This window comes from Ascaphus truei, chromosome 8 (assembly GCF_040206685.1).
Source record: "Ascaphus truei isolate aAscTru1 chromosome 8, aAscTru1.hap1, whole genome shotgun sequence".
NCBI lineage: Eukaryota > Metazoa > Chordata > Amphibia > Anura > Ascaphidae > Ascaphus > Ascaphus truei.
In genome coordinates, this window is record NC_134490.1 from 54,360,167 (window position 1) to 54,384,104 (window position 23,938).

General features: G+C 43.2%; 2 protein-coding genes across 3 annotated transcripts in view; one reads left to right on the top strand and one right to left on the bottom strand.

Annotated features, from left to right (window-relative positions):
• Positions 1 to 573: 573 nt before the first annotated feature.
• Positions 574 to 18,891, bottom strand: PRDX3 (peroxiredoxin 3). 2 transcript variants are annotated; one of them, XM_075612043.1, is made up of 7 exons: positions 7,067 to 7,155; positions 5,994 to 6,117; positions 5,420 to 5,561; positions 4,329 to 4,464; positions 3,742 to 3,845; positions 1,561 to 1,726; positions 574 to 774 (listed from the first exon to the last, which is right to left on the bottom strand). In XM_075612043.1, exons 1-7 carry the CDS (start codon positions 7,100 to 7,102, stop codon positions 724 to 726), a joined length of 759 nt encoding a protein of 252 aa, XP_075468158.1. In that variant the 5' UTR covers positions 7,103 to 7,155; the 3' UTR covers positions 574 to 723. The 2 variants fall into 2 exon arrangements, with proteins under 2 accessions (XP_075468158.1, XP_075468159.1); XM_075612044.1 differs by lacking the exons at positions 5,994 to 6,117; positions 7,067 to 7,155 and adding an exon at positions 18,840 to 18,891.
• GRK5 (G protein-coupled receptor kinase 5) overlaps positions 17,966 to 23,938 on the top strand; it is an 85,537-nt gene continuing 79,564 nt past the window's right edge. Inside the window, exon 1 of the mRNA XM_075612037.1 lies at positions 17,966 to 18,911. Coding sequence (XP_075468152.1) covers positions 18,860 to 18,911 — 52 coding nt within the window. The 5' untranslated portion in view covers positions 17,966 to 18,859. The remainder of the gene's footprint in view (positions 18,912 to 23,938) is intronic.

Here is a 23,938-nt window from a genome sequence, read left to right on the forward strand (position 1 = left end):
AAGCGTGTAGCAATCAGTGGGGTCTCTATATTTGTCAGTGGTTCTCCACTATTACTTCACAAGAAACCAACTTTATTCATAGGATCCAGTTGCTGAGGTTGCATAAAATGTTATCCCATAATAAATCCCTTAAAATGAATGTGAGGATACTTAGGCCCAGATCCACGTTGCTATGTTAAAGCTGGACCCATGACGAGAAATTACCTAAAAACAGGAACAGATGTATGGGTGGGAGTAACACCAAGTTTAGGTCTGACCTCGTTAATGTAACTTCAGGTCCCCGCATTAACCTTGACAGACAGTGAATGTGCAATGTTATGAGAACACCTAATTTGCATCTCATCACAGGAGACAACAGGACTTAATTTTCTATTATTGCCCTTCGAAGATACAGCATTAATCTTAACATCACGTGGCTTTGTGTATCTGGGGGCATACATTTTGTTAACATTTACATATGGTATTGTATGAGCATGGAAATTAATGTCAATAAAAAAAATGTTTTTTTTATTTTTTAAATGCATCTTTTCCCCACACGTTGTAAACCATTAGAACAAGGAATTCACACATAGATTAAACTGCAGACTTTATTCATATAAAGAGGTTTGTCCAGCACATTAACAATACACTATAAAAATAAAGCATGATGCTTTATTTGTACACTCGAACGAGCTTCAAAAGAACACATCCGCTTCACTATGTAACGCACGGACTGCAAGCTTGTTAGTTTACGGACTCAAAGTACTCCTTGGAGGCTTCTGGACTGGGCTTAATCTGCAAGTGCACAAAGAGGCAGGTCATCAATACATATTGTAAAAATACACAATTGAAAAAAGCAAAGAAACACACACACACACACACTGTATGACCCATTGAAGCAGTCCCACGTAGCAACGTACTGTATGCTGGAGATGTCCTGAAAGTTACACCTGTTATATTACTTAAACACCTGTTTCATAATTAAATGATATGCACCATTGTGTTTTTTGTTTCTATTCTGTCTACGCCACTTAAAGAAGCATCCCAATGAAAACAAAAAGCTGGGGCTCTGGAGCTGAACCGCGTTCATTTCAGCTCCGGGGACCCCCTGCTTTGAGAGATACTTGTACTTGTTACTGTGTAACCTGGACCAATAGGAAGCAGCGACGCATAACAATGCAGCTTCCTATTGGCTCGCGGGAGCTTTAAACCTCAATTTTGTTTCCCCTGGACGTGACCGTAACGGACCACCTTCAGAGGCAAGTATATCAGGAAGCATGGGTCCCGGAGCTAAAATTAACGCGGTTCATCTCCAGAGATCCTCTGATTCCTGTACGTAAAAAAAAAATTCTAAATTAATTTTTTTTTTAAATTAGTTTGCCTAGGCAGAACCACTGAGTTTATTTCAACTCAATATCCCTTTAACAAAAAGGTAACTACACATCAGTTCACAATGAAATATGCAATTATGACAACGTTTTTAACTACTTTGCTACACTTCGGTTAAATACTTTTGAGGCCTCTTTAAGCTGCCAGAGGAAAGCAGTGTTTGGGCGAGGTTGTAGGCACCTCTGTACATACCGTAGGGGAGTGCGGCGTCCAGTTAGCAGGACAAACTTCGCCATGTGCCTCCACGTACTGAAAGGCTTTCACCAAGCGCAGCGTCTCCTCCACGCTCCGTCCAACAGGCAGGTCATTGACACTCATGTGCTTCACTATTCCATTGGGATCAATGAGGAAAAGCCCCCTGAGTCAAACACAGCCAAAAGAGAAGGGTTATAGCCTACAGGTAAACAGAGCCCAGGAGTGTCTGAGCAGCACAGTAATTACAGATACACAGAGTGGTTCACATTTACCAAGCTCTGTTAATGTTACGTTAAAGAAGGCCAAGTTAACACCAGTTAATCACAACAGTTATCACGAGAAAAAAAAGTAACGTGACATTAACCTCCCATCCAGACCAGAAAATAAGGTTTTTACTGAAGAGGACAAGAGAGAAATAACGTGCTGTAGACCCAAGCTAAGAAGCTTAATTACAGACATAATTTTTGCATATGATTCCTTGGCTAATAATGCCTTATCCCAGGGAAAATAAAGGCCGTTCATGTTTCAGGTAACAGGTGATTTTCCCTGATAATGTCACAGAGCTGAAAGCCTTTTGGCCCCTTATAGATAAGTGCAGCACCTGCATATGTAACATAGTCCCACTACATAAAACCAACAATTGCTTTTCTATGAACCCTCAATGAGACATACAGTACATTTCATTCCCTTGCAGAACCTGTAGGAAAACAAGACTCCATGAAGAGATCTGCAGCCTAGAATGACAAGGTCTGCTCACACACACACCGACACACACACACCGACACACACACACCGACACACACACACACCGACACACATACACCGACACACACACACCGACACACACACACCGACACACACACACCGACACACACACACCGACACACCTCCCCCCAAGTTCCCCAGGTAAATTGGCATATCAATTGCTGCTGACTGCGATATCTTTGTTACCAGTGATACTGATCATACTGCAGTCCAGTTAAATCCATGGCTGCCAGAGTGTATTGCAAATACATTGCAGGTTACTATAACAGCACTGAGGAGCAATATGAGTAGCTTACATTAAAGGTATTTTATAAAGTTGAAATGGTTTACAATCCTCTTCCTTTTTATTAAATTAAACCTGATGCAACAAGGCATTATACAGCCTGCTCACCGTCAGGTTATTCCCCTTTGTGTGTCATATAGTTACAACATGTGCACGGCATCTTTTTAAGAAAATCCAAGGTGACAGGTTTCAATGAAACATTTTTAAAAAGCTGGCGCACCATTTTAAATAGTGGATATTAAACAGTTTCCTGTAGCACATACATAAATGTCTAAAGGAAAAGTACAGCTTGTCTTTTAACCAAACTGATGACTAGTATTGAAAATTGAGAGGAAAAGGGTATTGAAATCAGTCCATACAAAAGGAAATATCGGGGAATCGCCCAGAATACAAATTACAGTGAGGGGTGCAACTTTAAATCTGAAAAACTGCTTTAAAAGTATTTATTTATTTTTTTAATATACAAAACACTAAGTCTGATTGTGACTGACAAGTTAACGTACATGTACAAATATATATATATATATATCCAACATTATTTATTTTATTTTTGTAAACCAAGTGAAACAGGAAAATAACGGCCCCCCCTTGTGTTAGAATCCAAGCTGTATTCTAACCCAAAAATATTCCTTCCACCACTGCTGAAGTCCCGCGCCAAACTTTTCCTAGGCAGACATTAAAAACTGGCCATAAAATAACTTATTGAGTATCCAATTCCAGTCCTCAAGTGCTACCAACAGGTCAGGTTTTCAGGATATCTCTGCTTTAGTAGAGGCTCAGTCAAAGAAAGCCACCGATTGAGTTACCTGTGCTGAAGCATGGATATCCTGAAAACCTGACCTGTTAGTGGCCCTTGAGGACTGGAGTTACCCACCCCTGAATTAGAATCCCCTTTAAAAGCCAGGAAGTAATATTGGTAACTTCACTGGTATGTATTTTACAAACTAGGGGTACCTGGAGATGAAAATAGTGTGGTTCTGCTGTGGATGATCCCCCCCCCCCCCCCAATCATGCAAAATGGGGGAGGGAGTTGGGGGGTTGCTGTTTTAAAGTGGGTCGTTTTCCTTGCAAGTTTGTACCATCCAAATTCTGCTTTAAATACACAAAGATTAGATGCTTGTGACTCTCACCTCAGGGCGATGCCGGGACCCTCCAACAGGACTCCATAATCACGGGAAATCTGTTTGGTTAAATCTGACAGAAGTGGAATGTTCATGTGACCTAAACCTCCGCTCTAGAACACAAACACACAACAATGATTCCACATTAATGTGCACATACATAGGAATTACTAATGCTTAGTTCATGTAATGTTAACCTCCAGTAGGATAAATATAGATTGTCAACTGATGCAACTAGGATGCGTAATAAAAAGTAAATAAAACAGCTGCAAAAGGTACAATGTCCAGCACTGACTCAAAACAGCATGGGAGAGAAGTGGAAAGATTCCAATAGAAGGTACAGCTCTCTATAGAAATGACTATGTCATTGCATCTGGACATTTGGCAATTTCGTTGGACCCCAAACCCACATTGTTTAGCCCAGAGATATTTAAAAATAACCAATTGCAAAAAAAAAAAAAGTTTTAAAAGATTAAAGGAAATAAATTACTGGTGGAATACAACTGGGACAGTGTGATACATTGTTTACCTTGTGGATATCTGATAATATAACATTGCTGGGCCAGGAAGGGTGTCTGTCAGAAAGAAGTGTATACCTTTCTGGGTGTGTTTGTCCAGGCCAGGTGACAGAAGTGCGAATCCACGGACACAGCCACGACCTCACAGTTCACGTCATGAAATTCGTTGGCCTTGTCACTGAAAGCTACGATCTCAGTGGGGCACACGAAAGTGCTGTGAAAGCAGACAAACAGACAAGCAGAGGATGTTATGTAAATGGTTCTAAATACGCAAGCCTATCTGAAAAGGGTCCGTAACTACATAACTGCAGGGAAATGTATTAGCGCTCAAATGTTAACATATCACAAAATGTAAATATAGAAAATGCTTAAGAATGTATTCATTGTACAGTATTATGTTACCGCTTTCCTCTGTAAGCTTCCGCTAATTATACCACTGCTATACTTTATTATTATTTAAAAAAAAAAAGAAGAAGAAAGAGAGAGAGATCATATATAGACACACACACACCAGCTCTTATTGTTAACCACCAATTAATTTGCTCTTAATAAAAGTTGCAATATGGAAGATCAATCTTTACATTAACCCTGCAGGGCCCTACACAAGTAAGAAAGCTACAATATATGGGTCATAGTTTAAAGTCCACACATCCTGCTGAGAATACACTGAACTACATCACAGGCAACTAGTTATTCAGATGTTGTTACATTCTCTGCCCCATCTGGCAGAACCAATGCACACTGCAACAAATCAGCTCTCTCAACACTAAAGGGTGTTCACAGTGAATCTTATCAGCCTTGGAGGCCAGGGACATCTCAATAGAGCTTACAACAAGGTCAGTCGAGATAATAAACCATTCAGGAAACTCCCTCTGCTCACTGACAGTTGCATGGACAAAAATAGACCAATGTCAGCTGAAGCTACAGATGTAGTCCACGTTTTGGACGCCGTTCTAGCTCGATAACGCGTTTACACAGGTGCAAGTTTAAACGCTTTACCCTGGAATTTGTAATTCAATAGCAATTTTTTGTTGCAGCGATTCAAATAGAAACATGTTCACAATTACCTAACAGTTTCTTTACAGGTCCAAGAGAACACACAGCAATTTACAGACGGTTTGATACAAGGAACACTGTATTCTAGTGCAGACGTAAAGTTTCCTACTTACAAGTCTAAAGGATAGAAGAAAAGCACCAGATATTTTCCCTTGAAGTCGTCAAGACTCAGCTCCTTGAATTCCCCATTAACTACAGCAGTGCCTTTAAATTGTGGAGCATGCTGTGTAACGGCAGGGACGAACCGCAAGGAACCTATGGGTTAAGGGAGGAGAGAAAGTATTTCTGATTTGTTGCCCAGAAGTTGTGTGCATCATCAACCTGATGAAGGATCCGTCATGGTCCAAAGAGTATGTGCCAATGCATATGGGATTCATTCCTAGCAGACTGTTAATCCTGAATTGTGGAGGAAAAGGGTATTCTTTCAGAGATATGAGGCAGGCTACAAGTGCAATGGCAGAGCAGATAAAGCACCGATAATATAACAAGTGTAGAAACAGATTCTGTATTAAGAGTGAATATGCAGAGATGTGTGTTGTTTAGAACAGACAGAGGAGCTTGGAACCTCTTGCCTAGAGATGGGATTAAGCTGGGATACACATTCTACATTGAATAAATAATTTCATATTAACCAGAAGGGTTAAAGGGCTATAATGATATTAAAAATAACTGAACAAGGTAACTGACTGGTACTGAAGCGGAGCTTTGCAGTAGCACAGTTAGCAGGGGATAGGGCTGCAGCACTTCTCAGGCCAGAAGGTGACTTGATGGTGCGGAAAATCCCTCCTGTGGCGGAGTTTGTGCGGCAAGCCTGCAAAATCCAGCACAAAGTGCAAAGAAAATTAGGCACGTAAGAAGAGCAACATGTCTGTGTGTAATATTATTTAATCCCAATGACACTTGGGTGCCTGCACTAAATCATTAAATATGTATTACTGCTGTGAAGCACTATGTAGATTAATGGTGCTATATAAATATATACATAAATCTTTTAGAAATGTTACAAACAAGCCGAGCTTACAATAAAACTATATACTGCAAACACAGCATTTAGGGCCACACTAATAGCTATTTACTGCAGGAGCAAAGATAGCACATATGGCAAATGCAGGAAAGAAGTAACATGGGTGGCAAATAATATGCTGTGCTGGAAGTGTGTGTATATAATTTAGTTTTCTTTTTTTAAACATAGAAGGTGAAGATCTTGAAACCATATTTAACAGAAATGTGTACAATATGTATGCTCTAAGAACATGACCAAAAAAAACCACTTTGTTTAAAATGTAAGCAGAATTATTCGTGGGTGGAAAAAAAGTTGTGAAACTCTGGGACTTTCAATAAAATAAGTTAAGTAGTGGAACTCTGTATCCCCTAGTGCAGGGGCGGCCAACTCCACTCCTCAAGACCTCCCCAACAGGTCAGGTTTTAAGGATATCCCTGCTTCAGCACAGGTGGCTCAATCAGTCTCTGCTTCGGCACAGGTGACTCAATCAGTAGTAGGGATATCCTTAACACCTGTTAGGGGGTCTTGAGGACTGGAGTTGAGTACCTCTGCCCTAGAACCATAACACACTGACTCCTCTCCCCCCCCCCCAAAAAAAATATTCCCTTCCATTACTTCTCTTACTCCTGACACACTTTGTTTTCACACTTGCAGGTAAATTCCCCTCCCCCCCCCCTGGAAACCCCACTGACACCCATCTCAAACCCTTGCATTGTATTGTATTCTACTGTAGCTCCCGCGTTTATTACAAACTCACACACGCAGCCAGTAACCTTCCCCAGGACGCCGCCATCTTTACTGAGTGACGTTTTCACAGGCAGCTGAGCTTGTGCAATGTGTGGGCGGAGACCAAAGGGAAGCTCTGCTATTGGCTAATCACTGACAGGACTCAGATCTATGGAGCCAATAGGCTGCGGCAGCCTATCCTCTGGCCCTATTAACTCTGCAGAGACCTGCATAGCAAAGAGCTGCCGAGTTAACTCAATAAGTGCCATTTGTTGCAGGGTATATACATTGGTTACAGTCTGTATATATGTTTGTTACATGCTTGGTTATTTCAATGTTATCTGAGTCCTAAATATGACATATTATAACAGGATGTTGGATTTGCAATAAATGAAATCACTGTTACAGATACTCCAGTGATACATATTAACTTTCATTAACTTGGTAAAATAACAGACTTTCCCTGGTGTGTGTGTGTGTCACAGAGGATTGATTGTGTGTGTGTTTGTGTGTCACAGAGGATTCCATACAGCAATCACAATAGATGTTAAAAAAACAATAGTTGTTGCCACATGTGTAATTAGTCATTAGCTATCTACTGTAAGATTTCACAACAAATAGTGAAAATGTGCAACGCTCATTGTAATCAACCATCTGGTTTTTCTGCTCTTATTTTCCATTATAAGCTAAAAGTAAAATAAACATTAATGCGGCCTAACGCACATATGGAGTAAGGAAGCAGGGAACTCCACGTGGTCCACATTCACGTTAATACTTCCGCTATTGTCGCAAAAGGTTATAGCATAATGTTTACCCAGTTTTACGCCTGTAAAGAGCATAACGTGAATTATAACGGCCGTTACTAAAAAATAAATGCACATGATATGCAATAGAACCGTTATTACAAAGCATACCTTATTCACTAAATGCTGTCTGAGATTAACGCTGGGAAATAATGTTACATTATTTAAGTCATGGTATGAAATTACTAAGTGAACACCTACTATAGTACATGCAAGTTTATAAAAAAAATGGTATATATTAATATTAAGGGGATAATAAATTAACCCATTGGTAGCCCAAGTGACCATCTATCCATTGGCAACTAAAGGCTAGCTGGCCACTTAGAGTTAGGTAGTTACCCATTGACTTATTTACACCCCTCTATTCTTGCAAATTTCTGTCAGGCCCATGGTATCTTCATATTTAATAAAGCCCTCAAATTAAGTGGTGACCTGTTTGTCACCTCTCTCTGTGATGCACAGGGGATATTTCAAGAATGATACGGTTTTCTTTGAGGCTGACAGCCCAGGATCTGGCTATTGTCTACCGACTTCCAAACTATAAATGTTTTCACTTTTAGTGGGCCGTTAGTGATAACCCCCAGGTTAAGCTCTTTTTCTAGAAACAGGAAGTGTCTTGACCTGTCATATAAATAATTCTTCTATTTTTAAAAGCAATTTGTAACCAACGTTAACTACTTGTATGCCAGATTGATTAAAATACCCAATAACTTCTGCCATATACATTACACTTACATTTTCTCTGACTGAATATAGGCCTTGGCATTGCGAATGATAGAATGTCTTATAGACACTGTACATGGTCATAACATTCCTCACTATGCCACTAGATGGCAGGCATTTTTTGCATGGGTTCAGCATCATCTCAGGCCAGTGATGCTTGTTATAATGTTTAACAAATCCTTTTACAATTGGTTGTGTTTCTTGAGCAAGGCAATCCCTAGAACAGGGGTGGCCAACTCCAGTCCTCAAGTGCCACCAACAGTTCCGATTTTAAGTATATCCCTGCTTCAGCACAGGTGGCTCAATCAGTGGCTCCGCCATCTGTGCTGAAGCAGGGATATCTCTAAAACCTGGTCTGTGGGTGACCCTTGAGAACTACAGTTGGAAATCCCTGCATGTGCATGAAATACACCATTTGACTTCAGTGCTGTGAGTCTCAGTTTTTTTCTTTATTTGAAAATATTTATACCATTAAGAAATTACAGCAGCAGTCCCCGCTGATCGCGCTTTTTGTTTTGCATTTAATTTTTTACTTACTTCAAGAGAGAAATATCTCTTATTGCCATTTCGCATGCTGTTTTTAATATTATATTCGCACTCTCCGTTCATGAGATATAAGCGTTTAAAAGATTAAATGTCCGGGTCAGTTAAAATGGAGCTTTCCCCCAGAGTCCAGCCGACCAAAGATTACCATGGTAGCCTCAGACGCTATAAAGGAAGAAATTCATGATTCTTAACACTAAAATAACATTGCAAAAAAGCGCAGAACGTGCTCAGGATGCGAGATACTAACATTATATGCGTTACATTCATATAGGCTTCTGGGGGTCCTGAGGGGGAGGGTCCTGAGGGGGAGGAGGGTCCTGAGGGGGATGAAGAGTGCCCTGAGAGGGAGGCTCCTGAGGGGGAAGAGGGTTCTGAGGGGGTGTAGGAGGGGGAAGAGGGGGAGGAGGATGGGTCCTGAGGAGGAGGGTCCTGAGTGGGAGGAGCGTCCTGAGGGGAAGGGTCCCGAGGAGGAGGGTCCTGAGGGGGAGGAGGAGGGTCCTGAGGAGCCGAAGGGTCCTGAGGGGGAGAAGGAGGGTCCTGAGAGGTAGAGGGTCCTGAGGAGAGACCTGGGGAGAGGGTCCTGAGGAGGAGGGTCCTAAGGGGGAGGAGGAGGGTCCTGAGGATGAGGATCCTGGGGGGGGAGGAGATGGGTCCTAAGTGGGAGGAGGAAAGTCCTGAGGAGGAGGAGGGTCCTAAGGGGGAGGAGGAAGGTCCTGAAAGGGAGGAGGAGAGTCCTGAGGGGAGGAGGGTCCTGAAGGGGTAGGTCCTCCCCTTCAGTTAGTGTGCGATCCCGCAAACATGTGCAGATCCCTAGAAAATTAGCAAATGGCCGTGATGGGTTTGAGTTTGGAAGCCAAAGGTTAGTTAAATAGATAGTTAGTAGTAAAAGACAATACAATAGAGATGGGTCTTAAAAGACAAGGAACATAGGATTAATTATAGTTACTTAGTGACAGAAAAAAGAGGTTCTTTTAAATCAAAGTAAAGTTCTAATGATTGACTAAGAACATGTTGGCTGGCTGAGAAAAACAGGGATTGCTATGTTTAGACTGGTGAAAAACAAGAAGGGGAGCGCTGGTATGTAGACAGAATCTAGACACAATATAATAGTGACACACAAATGATCAAGGCACAGGTGGGAAAGGGGTGTGTACAATAAAATAATAATAATAACTCACATGGCCATGTATAAGTGCACGGGATTCAAAGGTATCTTTCTAGGGTCCTTTGAATCCTGTGTACTCACACATGGCCGTGTGAGTAATTTTCCTAAATAGATCTGGGACCTGTTTAGGAGCCCAACCTATTTGTATGATGTGTTCCCAAATAGAAAGTGAGCACCAAAATAAAAAAAGAGATCCTACACACAGGAAACACTCTGCTGGTTCTGAGCAAGAGGAGATAAGGATCGCCATCCGATATGGGAGCTGTCCTTCCCACTTAGTGCTGGAATTCATCTGATATCAGTTTGGAACCCGTATCCTATTGCAAAAGGGTCTATTCACCAAAGTGTGAAAGACATTAACAATCAATCCGGGGCATTCACTGGAATAGGTGTTACCCATCTCTCACCTCCTTGCCATGGTTTATAACATGTGCGTGTGTGACCGTAGTGTTCTGCAGGAGGTTGGAAGAAGTCCCATGTGGGGGGGGGGGAATGAGTGAACATTTTACTTTTTCAGACATGATTATTTAAAAATATATATATTTTAGTTTAAGAACTCTACAAGGTTATTATATGTTATAACATTATAAACGATATTGTATTGTATGTCTTTATTTATATAGCGCCATAAATGTACATAGCGCTTCACAGTAGTAATACACATGGTAATCATATACATAACAAATAATATAAATAACAGGTCATGGGAATAAGTGCTTCAGACATAAAAGTAACATTAAGGAAGAGGAGTCCCTGCTCCGAAGAGCTTACAGTCTAATGATATATATATATATATATTTATCTTTACTATAGGTATAATATGGTTAGGTACATAGGAATACATAGTCTTAGCAAGCTCAAACCCCAAATCCACTGCATTATATATGTATATATTTGTTTGTGTCCATTGCAGTGTTACTGGGAGAGTAACCTCCTCAAGTATACAGCATTAGGCAAAGACGCCCTAATGCTACATCCAACTTGACAAATTATTTAGTTAATTGCTCTCTGTTTTTTCTCTGTTTAGTCTTCTCATAACTATGGGTCATTTAGTTCCATCCTTTGGCCAAAACATTTCATGCCTGCAACACGTCAAGGTGCCATCTTATCAGCAGGTTCGATGCTACCTATTTTATACTGTGTCTTTTGTATTTCTTTCACTGCATAGAGAGAAGAGGAAACGAAACAACACTATAGCCAACAGCATGGGGTGCGTGATGTATGCAGTGTCTGAAGGGTCAAAATGAAGAAGCACTGAAAGTGCTATGTATAAGCTACAGCGCAGTTACAACTGGTTAAAAAAACAAACACAAGTGCCCTAATAAATAATATATATGCTTCCCATTCTTGTTGCAACAGCAAAGGTCATATCCATCTCTCTTAGGGGAAGAAATATCTTAATAGACTTCTCATTCACACGTGGGTACCAGGACCTGCTGATTAAATATAAGTGGGATGGGTGAGCTTAAATCTAAGGATGAGGGGTCACAAGCCTCCCAAAATTGTTTCCAATTTACATTTAGACATGCACAGTCTTAACAAGCTCAAACCCCAAACCCACTGTATGTATATATTTGTTTGTGTCCATTGGAGACCTACTGGAGAGTAACCTCCTCAAGTACAAAGATGCCCCAATGCTACATCCAACGTGACAAATTATTTAGTTATTTCTATCTGTTTTTTCCCCCTGCTTATTCTTCTCATAAGTATGGCTCATTTATTTAAAGGTAAGTACATAGGAAAGCTGAGCTGAAGTTTTTTTTAAGGGTGTCATAGTTTTTAAAGATGGAAACCCACTGCCTTGTTATAATAATAATGTTCTTTGCTGAAAGTACAGTGCTCATCTGATCTTGATTGCCAGCAAGCGACAGAAAACGTCGTAGTTTTCTACCTCTCATGCCCCAAGGTTTCCAAGCAGACGAGACTGAATTTGGTTTGTACAAAGGACCAGCTGCAAAGGCAGGAGTGGCTGGCCATATAGCACAGGCAATTTGGTGCTGATTGTGGGCACAGCTAGTGATATAGTTATGGAAAGGGCGTTTAGTGGAATTATTGAGCATTGAAGGAAAGTCCAGGCACAGTTTGTGTGCAAATATACATCATAGACGCATTGTTTTCATTTCTCCATGAAGTGCAGTGAATAGCACAACATCTCGAGAGGTTATTCCTGAAAAACAATGCTTCCCCCTCTTGAAACACAGTGCTCCTTCCTGTGCTTCGTGATAGCTGAAACAATAGCCAGAGAACCATAGGAAACCAACTCGTGCTCTACCAATCAATCATCTGTCCTGGTGAGCTGTTTGGGGTCTCACATGAAGAACGCCAAGGTGGCATGCAGATTGTAAGAAGAGACTGGTATTAAGTTGGCACAATAGTGAGCACATTTGGGTTTAAACTGGGGAACTGGACAAATATGGTTCAGTGTGTAGTCTTTGATTGAGCCACTGATTGAGCCACCTGTGCTGAAGCAGGCATATGCTTAAAAGCTAGCCTGTTGGGGGGTTTTGAGGACTGGAGTTGAGAGCCCCTGCCTTAATGCATGGGGTCCTGTACCTATGATCAGGACTGAACCACACAGGGCTTTAGAAATAATGGTTGAATGTTGTTTCATCAGTTGGGCAGCATTAAATAAGATAAATCTCCATCAGGCAATCGTTTTTTTTTGGGGGGGAGGGGGGGTGGGGGGGCTCAACGTTTTGGTCCCTATATGCACGTTCAACAGGCAAAACAGCATTAGTGATTACTTATCACCTTTGACATTATATAACTTTTCACCATGGAGTTGTTTTTAGAGAAAAAGGGTAAACCTTAAAGAAAGGCACATTTGAAGTTTAACAACAAAAAATAATCCATCTATTAATAAGTAAAAAGCATGGCGCACGTTCCAATTACTATTCGAGCACCAGTGAGGTGCGAATTTCTTCAAGTGAGCAGATTTCCTCTTACATTTTGCGTTTACGACAAATTTTGATGGAGGGTCACACTGCTCAAAATGTTGCCAATTATGCCAGAATTACACACAAATGGCGGCATATAAAAAGTGACCATCTTTGAGGTTCACGACACCCGCACATTAGTTATTAATGCTTGGTAAATTTCACCTCTTTCGCAAACGTTAGTTAAAATTGTGCACATCGCTATTCAGCATTATTCCTAAAAATGTAGTATTCATACTTTCAATCTCCGCTCCTCTGAGAACCCCACAGAAAGATACCTGTATTTGCATTCAGATGTGTCCGATGATTCTGTGACGCTGGAGTACGTGGTATTGCGTTTAACCTCTGCAGAGCTGTGGTCACGGGACCTCTAGCACTTCCATTCATGTGATCACAACTGCAGGGATCACATGATCATGACTGGCGCCCTGATGCTGGACGGGGCACCGCTTGCCTTTCGAGGGTATTGGAGGCTCCGTTGGAGTGTTATCTTAATCACCCCCATAGAAAACGAGCAATTATCTTTGTGGTCCACAGTGATCACCAATTTCTTTTTTGCATTTTATTTTGTTACTTAATATCTGATGCTCCGTACAGGAGATAGAAGTGTTTGGACGGTTAAAATGAAGCTCTCCACAGAGCCCAGTGCAGTCTAAGGCCTCGATTACACCAGCTCCGACGGGGCGGCAGCGCGATGTCACCGAGCGGCATGTTGCACTGCAGGCAGGAGACAAGCAGAGGAGACAGGGAGGCGTGGCCGTGAGCGGGTTCGCCCTCATTGGCTGAACAGCTCACGTGACACGGCCGTCGCCTGCTCAAAACAAAACCTCATGTCTGCTCTCTAGTCTGTCCCGCTGCAGTTCCAGGCAGCGAGCGCGGCAAGCGACGTATGTTAGCTTTAATTGGATTGCAGCTATTTGGTTTTGAGCCGCGCGACGCCACCGGCTGATTTTGGTATAATCACGGCCTAAAGGTTAGCATGGCAAATACAGCAGCAAGAGATTAAAAAAAGAGTTAGGATTTTAAACACTATTTTATTTTTTTACAACCTGTTCTAGTCTTGGAGGCTGCTTTAGCAATAAATGGTGACTACAGAAGCTCAAAGCAAATATATTTAACATATGGATGGTATAGTCATAATCTGTTCAGAACAGCAATCTAATATCTCAAACCTCCCAACATACCACTTAGATTGTAAGATCCTAGGGGCAGGATTTCCTTTGGCCTTGTTGTCATTTACCTGTTCCACTTACTCCCAGTGTTTCTAATTGATCGACCTCACCTTGTATTGTAATTTTGTAAAACTATGCGTACATTGTTGGCGCTACATAAATACAATTATACATATGCGCAGGATCAATGAGGGACTCTGATTGAGGTGGGTGCTAAAAAATGATAACACTGGGTGCTTATTTGTAATCTGATACACAAAATCGTTTGGAACAAACCCGGAAAAAAAAAAAAAATGATTATATGTGGGATTTTATTTGGTGATTTTAAATACATGAGCATTGCCCTTAGTACTGTTACTGCTCTGCTGTTACTCGGGGTAAAGGTAAATGCAGATATTGTGATTGTTTCAGGGAAGCCTGATCCGCCATCATATGTGATATAGGAGGAATCTGGCATCTTCTCAGCAGTGCTCCAGGCAGTGTGAGTGCCCACCCAGGGTGAGTCATAGCTGCTCATGACTCACCGTATAGTGCTCCAGTCCCTGCTCAGCAAAACTTTCCTTATCTTTTATTTATTCCATCATTCTGCAGCATGATGGAGAGAGGGAGAGGGGCACCGAGGGGTGAGGAGGGAAGGAGGCAGGCCAAAACAAGCTAGGGCATAGGAATTATTACATGGGAGGGGGAGAGACAGCCAAAGGGGGTAGCTTGCGTGAAAAGCTGAACACTGCAATTTATTTGATGTTATTATATTAGTATTTAAAAGAAGCAGTCCAAGAAAACAAAAATGCTCAAATGCAGACACATCTATATACACACTTATATGTATACATGCAGGGCTCAAATGCAGACACATCTACAGTGTGTGTGTGTGTGTGTGTGTGTGTGTGTGTGTGTGTGTGTGTGTGTGTGTGTGTGTGTGTGTGTGTGTGTGTGTGTGTGTGTGTGTGTGTGTGTGTGTGTGTGTGTATATATATATGACTGTAGATATTACCACGCTCCTCCCTTTAGAAGTGTGCTGCTGGTAAAAGGATTGGCCTTACATACAGTATATGGAAAACAAGAGAACAGATCCTGCGCTCCTACCAATTTAGGCTAAAATATAGTAGTGACGTGTTTACATTTAGAACCTAAGTCTGTGTCGCAGAGGAGCCATTTGGTCGCTTCTTTGATCAAAACATGATGCATATATGTAATTCCTTATTTTCCTATGAACTAAATTTTGTGAAATACGTATGTGAAAATGCCCTGCAGGGGTTAAATAAATGAAGCATACTGTATGCTGTTGTGATTTAGTGCAATTTAAAGCTGGCCAAAGCCGGTATCAGTTCCCTTATTATAAAGGTGAACTGTGGGTGCTCAAATACCCCAGTGTGAAATATTAAAGCACACACACACATACACACGGCTATTTTTCAAGGTGAACGTGGTGGACAGCTGTTCCTGTACCTTTTTTCATAGACCCTGTGGTAAGTGTTATGGCATTACAGTAAGTCCTCGTTTTACGACGCTTCGCTTTACGACGAATGGCTTATCCGACGCTGTCCAATGCATCCCTATGGCCGGTTTTACGACGCCAAAATGGCTTATCCGACGCTCTTACGACGCTTTGCAAAGTTGCAACATTATGTCAATCAGAAAGTTGCAGTCAGGGAAATCATCCAGATCAGTCTGTGTGAAGGTTTTGTGGTATATGTATGCCTTTAAACATGTCTAACAGTTTTATTATACAGTTCTGGATTCAATAAATAGAATCTTTACATCATAATGTATGTGTGTGCAGCATATCTTATTGTTTGAGTAAAATATTTTGTGTATTTTAGCATTAAAAATGCCTTCAGGAACGGAACGTTTCATTTAAACAGTGTTGCTATGGGAAAACGGGTTTCGCTTTACAACGTTTCGCTATCCGACGCCATTTTGAGTAACGCATTGCGTCGGATAACCGAGGACTGCCTGTACAGTGATAATGTGTGTGTGTGTGTGTGTGTGTGTGTGTGTGTTATATATATAATATATATATATATATATATATATATATATATATATATATATATAATGGAAGCAGGCACTCCAGGACTTAGAAAAATAAGTAACGGTTATTGCAAAAGAATGTACACCTTCACTCTTTTAAATCACTGTAAATAAGGCTTTAGAGGGAATGAAACACACACTTATTTTATCCTGGTCTCTTTGCTGTAAAAAAAAAACATCTTGTTGTTCCTTAGAATATAACAGTGCCAGCAGCTGCTTATGCCTGTGATGTCCAAGAATGCGACACAACAAGCATAGTGCAAACTTTGGAATTGTGGTGACCCCAAGCTAAGAGCACAATGCACTACCTTGCACAGCACCATGCGTCACACAAAGGTGTACATTCATCATTCCAAGGGAAGATCAGGTCTGCACATCCGACACTTCCCTTGTGGACTTGTTTATCTCACAGTAATGCATACACTGTTCCATCCATAGCCGAAAATGATGTAACCCTTTCCCATAATGAAACTCAAATATTCCCACTCCAGGCGGCCAGGGCTAAACTGAACCACAACCTGCTATCTGGGTTTATGCCACTCAGTGGACTTGAAATGTATTATAATCTTTTGGGATTAAGAGGCAGGACACCCGTAGAAAAGCCATCAATGTTCCTTATTATTTTTATTAAACAGAAAAGGAAGGGACAGTCCTTGCAAAATTGGGACTGTCGTTGGGAATGTTTTACTTTTCTATTTAAAATAAGCAGGGGCTCACGCAGTGCTTACAAGTGCTAGACTTACAAGTGCTAGGATGTTAAGGGGGGGTTTAGATAGGGAAGGACTGTTCTAACCATTCCTTCAGGGCAGGCTGCCCATAATTGCAGAAAATTGAAAACAAATAATCACAATTGTTTATTTTTAATCATGCCATGTTCAGCATTGACATCTGACATTGTGTCAGATACTGCAATAAAGGTGTTTTGTTAAATAGGTTTGGAAACGTGTTAGATTTTTTGAACAGAAGTGAATATGCCTGTAAGGTAACATCAGTGTCCTATTGCTTTGGAAATGTGAAATGTAACTCATTTTTGCCAACATTCTTGGTGTGCCCATATATTTCGGGGGGGTGGGGGTGTGAGGGGGTGATGTACAGACAATTATATTTATCCCAAGAAGACATGCACTACAAGTCCCAGCATTCCCTGCTGCACCACATGAACAGAATAGCTGTATATCAGTGGCTGTCTAGGACACCCAAATGACAGGAGGGAAAAGCTCTGAGCTTGACATCACTGCACTCAGCAGGCTGGAGGGGGGCTGCAAAGCCACAGGAAACCTGCAGGGGGCGTCCTTGCACTGATAGCTCATGATGTCAGTGTGCTGTTGCTGAGCATAGACTGTTGTTACTTGTGCTAGGAGTATAAGGATGTGACTGAGACTGTGCTGATATTATTTCCCCATAGTCAGAGCACAAGGATGGCTGTGTAAAGGGGCCCAGACTGTCACTGCGTATGATGCCACTTCACTGTGAGCATTGGATGTCAATGTACTGGGAGCCTAATGATTTCACTGCAGTTAGAGCCTGAGGATGTTAACTATAATGAGAACAGACTGTGTACTGCCCTCCCTGCACAGGATGTCTCTGCATTCATACTCCTCTCCCTCTCACCTCCTGTAGCTATAACTTCCCAGGGCATCCTACCCCCTTATATTTCCATTCTTACCACAGCACCAACCTATTCCTCTTTCAACCTTAACAGCTGTATAACCCCCTTCCCCTACCACAGTCCCCTTCTCTTCTAGTCTCTCCTCTTCTCCCCCTTTCCCCCCACTCTTTTCCTATCATCACATTGTCCATTATTAGTATTACACCCCTCTCCTCGCCTTTTACCCCTCTTTCTCTTCCCTCTCACCAGCACCCCTCTCTCCTTCCTACCACAATCTCCAACCCCCTCACATCTCCCCCTCTTTCCTTCCACATCTCTCCCACTCTCTTTAACCATCCGCACCTCACCCGTCCTTCCAGTCTCTACCTTTCCTCATCCTCCCCTCTCTCCCCCTCTCACCTATCTCTCTTCCCTATACAACCACACTCCCTCCCACCCCCCACCTCTTCCCTTTACACCTCTCACATCAATTAATCCCTTTATTTGGTATCTGATCCCTCCCTTCCTCCTTCCCCTACTGCTCTCCCTCCCTTCCCCTCTCCCTCCTTTCCACCCTCTCTCTCACCTCCCTTCTTTTCCCCTCTCTCCTCCTCCTTCCCTTCCTGCTGCTCTCCCTCCCTTCTCCTCTCCCCCTCCCTTCTACCCTCTCCCTCACCTCCCTTCTTTCCCCATCTCCCTCTCCCCTCCTCCTGTCCCTGCTGCTCTCCCTCCCTTCCCCTCTCCCCCTCCCTTCCCCTCTCCCTTCCCCTCTCCCCCCTCCCTCCTCCCTTCCCCTCCTGCTCCTGCTGCTGCCTCTGGAGCTTGCTGCAGTGCTACCTTGTAAACGCAGCCTGTCAATGGAGCTCGAAAACATTGTCGCCAACACGGTCCTGCTGAAAGCCAGAGAAGGTAAGAGAGAAAGCGAGATGACTGGGGAAAGACGGGAGAGAAAGGAAGGAGGAAGAGGAGGCAGCTAGCCTGGTACATCCCCTGCACCCTCCCCTCTCCTAGGAGATCATGAAATGCCTATCTAACCCCCCTATACCCCGGGCTTCCACATCACACACACATCTACCCACATATACACACACACACACACACATTATCTATCATCTATCTATCTACACACACATTATCTATCTATCTATCTATCTATCATACACATAATCTATCTATCTATCTATCTATCTATCTATCTATCGCCCCCTTTTCCTATGCCTAAGGTAACTATGCGGGCACCTACGTGTGCTGCTATACCTTTCTGCTCACAGGAGGCCTAAGCCTCCGCCTCTGGGAGCCTGGGGTGAGCTCTTTCTCCTTGCAGTGCAGCGCCTCCACCTGTGAGGGATCCCAGCATTGGCGGGGTAACCCCTCACAGGAACCAATACATAGTAATAAGTAATACACCACACAAAGTATATTACTAAGCTTTACTGTACACACACTAACCACAGATAACACACAATATCAGGTACCAACAGTATAATGCCGTAACCCCAAACACTGAGTGGTTCCCCCAAAGTACGGAGTGTGCGTTGGCACCAATAACCCCTGGTGTCCTGTCCCAGCAATCCTACCCAAATGTGAGGTAGCGCTACCCCCTGTAGATGTAGGTGCAAGTTGGGTACCTGCCTGGGCACTCCAGTACCCAGGTGTTGCTTGCAGCGGTGTGTTGGAGGGGGTCCCACGCAGCGGGGCCTCCAAAACAATTCCCCTCTCTCCTAAGGCTGAGTCCATACAGACTTCAGCCGCGCGGAGGCTGAGGGAAAGCGGGTGCTTTCTCTGGCCATAGACCGTGCGCCGTCCGGGGGCGTGTCGGGGGGGGGGGGGGGGAAGGCCTGTGACGTCACGGAGCTAGTTCGCCCTCATTGGGCGAACCGCTTACGTGTCCGGCCCTGCGCTCCGGCGAGCTCAGAAACGTAACATTTGTTAAGACACACGCTTCCGCAACCGTGCGTGAGCCCCTGCTAAAGCCGCTCTCATTTCGGCTGCAGTTGCTCACTGCCGAGCAGCAGCGAGCCTCAGCATGGACCATGCCCGAGGCCTAAGGCTGGATCCACGCTGCCGCTGAGAGCGCTCATGCTTGAGAGTGGTGACATCAACTCTCCAAGCATGAGCGCAGGGTGTCCTGCATAATTTTGCAAGCGCGAGCAGGGGGCATGGATTGTGACTATTTCTGGGAGTAATGTGTGTGTTTGGCTGTGTGTGTGACTGTGTTCTGTGTGCATTGACTGCTGTAGAGCGCCCTTCAGTCAATTTTGTTTGTCTCCCCAAGCGCCAAGCTTGGGAGAGCGTACATGCACGCTCACGAGCATGCCGCGTGAGCGTGGCCGTACCAATTGATTTTAATTGCAGTGAGCGCGCTCAGCATCAGCATGGACGCAGCCCAAGGGTTCTGATCCTCCTCGAGCTGTGAGCTCCAGCTGGAGTGTCTCACCCAAGTGTCCCGGAATACTGCGGCCTGGTCCGAGGTCACAGAGCGCCATGTGGCCGTCCGTCCACCGGCGTAACACTGGTACTAAAGGGGAGAGTCCCTATCTGGGGCCTTCTCTATAACACTGAACTTAGGTTGGCTCAGGGCCTAGCTGGGGCCTAAGGGGCAAGGTCTAGGCCTAGTCCAGGAGGCACTGCTCCCTGGACACTACCTGCTGTCTTGCCGCCTCCTCCAGCACCGCGCAGGCTAGCTCCATGTCCCAGAGGATATTCTGTTTCTCCAACAGCTCTAATCCCATCGGCTGGGGCAGTCCCATGTGTGCAGTCCCTCCCCAGGAGGATTCTGGGACATGTAGTCCCATTGGCTGGGACAGTCACGTGTGCAGTCCCTCCCCCGGAGGATTGTGGGACATGTAGTTTCACTGCTGTGTATGCGGAGCCAAAACTAAAATGGCCACCGCACTCCAGACTGCGCATGCGCGCCTCACCGCTCAGCGCATGCGCAACTAGCAATATGGCCGCCCCCACACTCCCGATCGCGCAGAGCTCCGGCTGGACCAGCACAGTTCCCCCTTCACTGGAGGTAAGGAGGCGAACTTGGCTGCATATCTATCTATCTACACATACACATATATATATATATATATATATACAGTGTTCGACAAACCTATACATTTGCTCGCCCCGGGCGAGTGGATTTAACCCCCAGGCGAGTAAATATTAGCCCAAGCAGCACACGTTTGGTACTAGGTGGCGAGTAGATTTTTTTGTGTGGCGAGTAGATTTTTTGGTGATTTGTCAACCACTGTATATATATATATATATATTTATATATATATATATATATATATATATATATATATTAGTGTGTATGTATAGATAGATAGATAGACATACATACACACATATATATCCTGTTGTTTAAGCCTTAATTTGTACGCAAGTATATGTCACTATATGTTATGCAACTCTCACACGTGCTGTATGTATATATGGAGATATACATATACACATATTGATAGATTGCATACACAGATACACATATACTCCCATGCATGCTTTGCAAAAGCAATAATACAATTGACAGCCCACAGATAACCTACAATGACAGATGGAGGGAGAGATGGCACATTCTGCATTTGTATGGGGTTTCTATAAACCAGCATTTTCTAATCCACCTGTTCCCCACTCCCAACATACACATAGCACCCCCCCCCCCCCTCTTCTCTTAAATGAAGCCAGATCCAAATAAAATAATAAAGAAACGAGCAGGCACTGGGGTGGCCAGGATGCTAGTGTAGTGCATTTCCTGGGATCTCTTGAGCTGCTGTGGGTATCCGGAGCAGGAACATCTCCACGCTTTGCATTTCCAGGCTCAGGTTGTTGGCCTTATGTAGGCTGATCGGTTCATGTGAGATCTGCCACAGGAATTGACAGCAAAGCTGCACACAATGGAATAAACCATACTGTACTATGAAATACACAACAATTAACCGGGATGGTAATTAGCCTGGGATATAAGAGAAGGGAGACTGTCATTACAAGGGATTCGGTTTTTGTTAACCCCTTTGAATATGTTTCAGGCCTCTGTTGCACTGGCTGGTTTTAAGTGCCATTTTTTGGTGGTGTGCGTTTGTGTGGATTAAAGTCTCATTGCAGAAATGTCACCCTTCTAAAGGTTCCCTTACAGGAGGGGGGAAGGTACGGTTCTTCATCAGTGACTTGTCCATGGGAGTATATAGCTAGGGAGTATCTAGGGGGGAGGGAGGGCATTACTGTATGTAGAGCAGCAGCGGACAACTCCAGTCCTCAAGGGCCACCAACAGGTCAGGTTTTAAGGATATCCCTGCGTCAGCACGGCTCAATCAGTGGCTCAGCCGTCCACTGCGCTGAAGCAGGGACTGATTGAGCCACCTGTGCTGAAGCCCTTGAGGACTGGAGTTAGCTACTCCTGATTTAGAGGCTGTTCTTATAGCAGTCAAATCACTCATGATTTCATATGCACATTAGAGGTTTGCCAACTTGTGTCTGTATCAAAAACCGTGTGCATTTTAATTTGCCATGTAAACCTTTTACAGGGTTTAGCTGTGATCGTGCATAGTACTTGTTGTTGTGTTTCCAATCGTACAATGCTTTTAGGGTCTAGCCTTTTTTTTTTTTTTTTTTTTTAACCCTTCCTCTGTCAGAGGGGCCTAGGTAATTTTCTAATTTCTTCACCAGTAGCCCTTGGTTTATTTTCTTCAAAAGGAGGTGGGTCAGGTTTAATAACATTGCAGTTTCAGAGCGCAAGCAAGCAATGCTCACCGAGCTGGCGGCGCTTGGCGCGGTAACTTATATATATATATATGTGCAAGTTCCAGCTCACGCGATGCGCGGGCACACACGCTCAGCGCTTTTGTAAATAACATTTTTAAACTTTCCCACTTGCTCAGATAGCCCGCAATTGCGCCCCTCCCCTCCTCTCCCCGCACGCGCGTCCGCAAGTTGCAGGACACCCGGCGCTCACGCTCTAAGCATGAGCGCGCTCAGCGCCAGCGGGGACTCAGCCTTATTTAGGTAAGCTACGTTTCAACTTGGCAACATTGTGTGATATGTTGCTCTTTTAAGGCAATGCGCTACAGGTCTCTCAGGCAGAAAGGGTTAAAGAAATGTGCATCTTTTTTTCTGTTCTTGGTGCATAAATCTTTATCACATATAGATAGGTCTGTACGGATAATGGCAGGAGTATACAGAATATATCCTAGAGTGCTTGGATTATGACCGGGACTGGCCTAGAGTCATTTGAAAATGTAGTGCCGGTTGACGTGTAGTTTATTTGCATGTGATAACTGTGTAGTCATTTTCCCTGACTCAGATAAAGCTAAGAAGTTATTGGTTAAACTCACCTTCTGCAGGAATTCCCCATCAGTTTGCATTCATATTCCACTGATATATAGATGATGTGCTTACATAGACATAGGTGATTCACTAAGACATTCTATAAGCAACGGATAATCTGACAGCAATCCTACTGTTGGGTGTACTTTATTGCATTCCAAGTTGTGAGAACAGTTAAACTCAATATTTTGAATGAAAAAATATATTATTTTAATCTTAACATGCACAAATGGCAGTGCATAGATTTAAAATGCTTCTATTGCTGCAAATGGATATAGTGTCACAGGAAAGGCACAGATAAACGCACACGTTATTTATAAAAGACGTGTGATTTTTCATTTAAACATTCAGCATAATGTTAAAAAAAAAGCCCTAATCAAGGAGATTTGTATGGTAAACGAGGTGTGTCTGTTCATCTTTTATTGAATTGCACTAGATTTAGGAGTTTTCATCAATGGACAAAGTAGAAAGAATACTAGTTTTTCAGCAAAGGATAAGGGAAGTTTCCCTTATAGATAAGGGAGTGCCCTGACAAATAGGTATCGTTGTGGTTTCATTTGCCATTGGTTATCCTTCTCTGGCAAAATGTTGGGATTCATTGTGCACGGTTATAGCCAAGTGTTTAA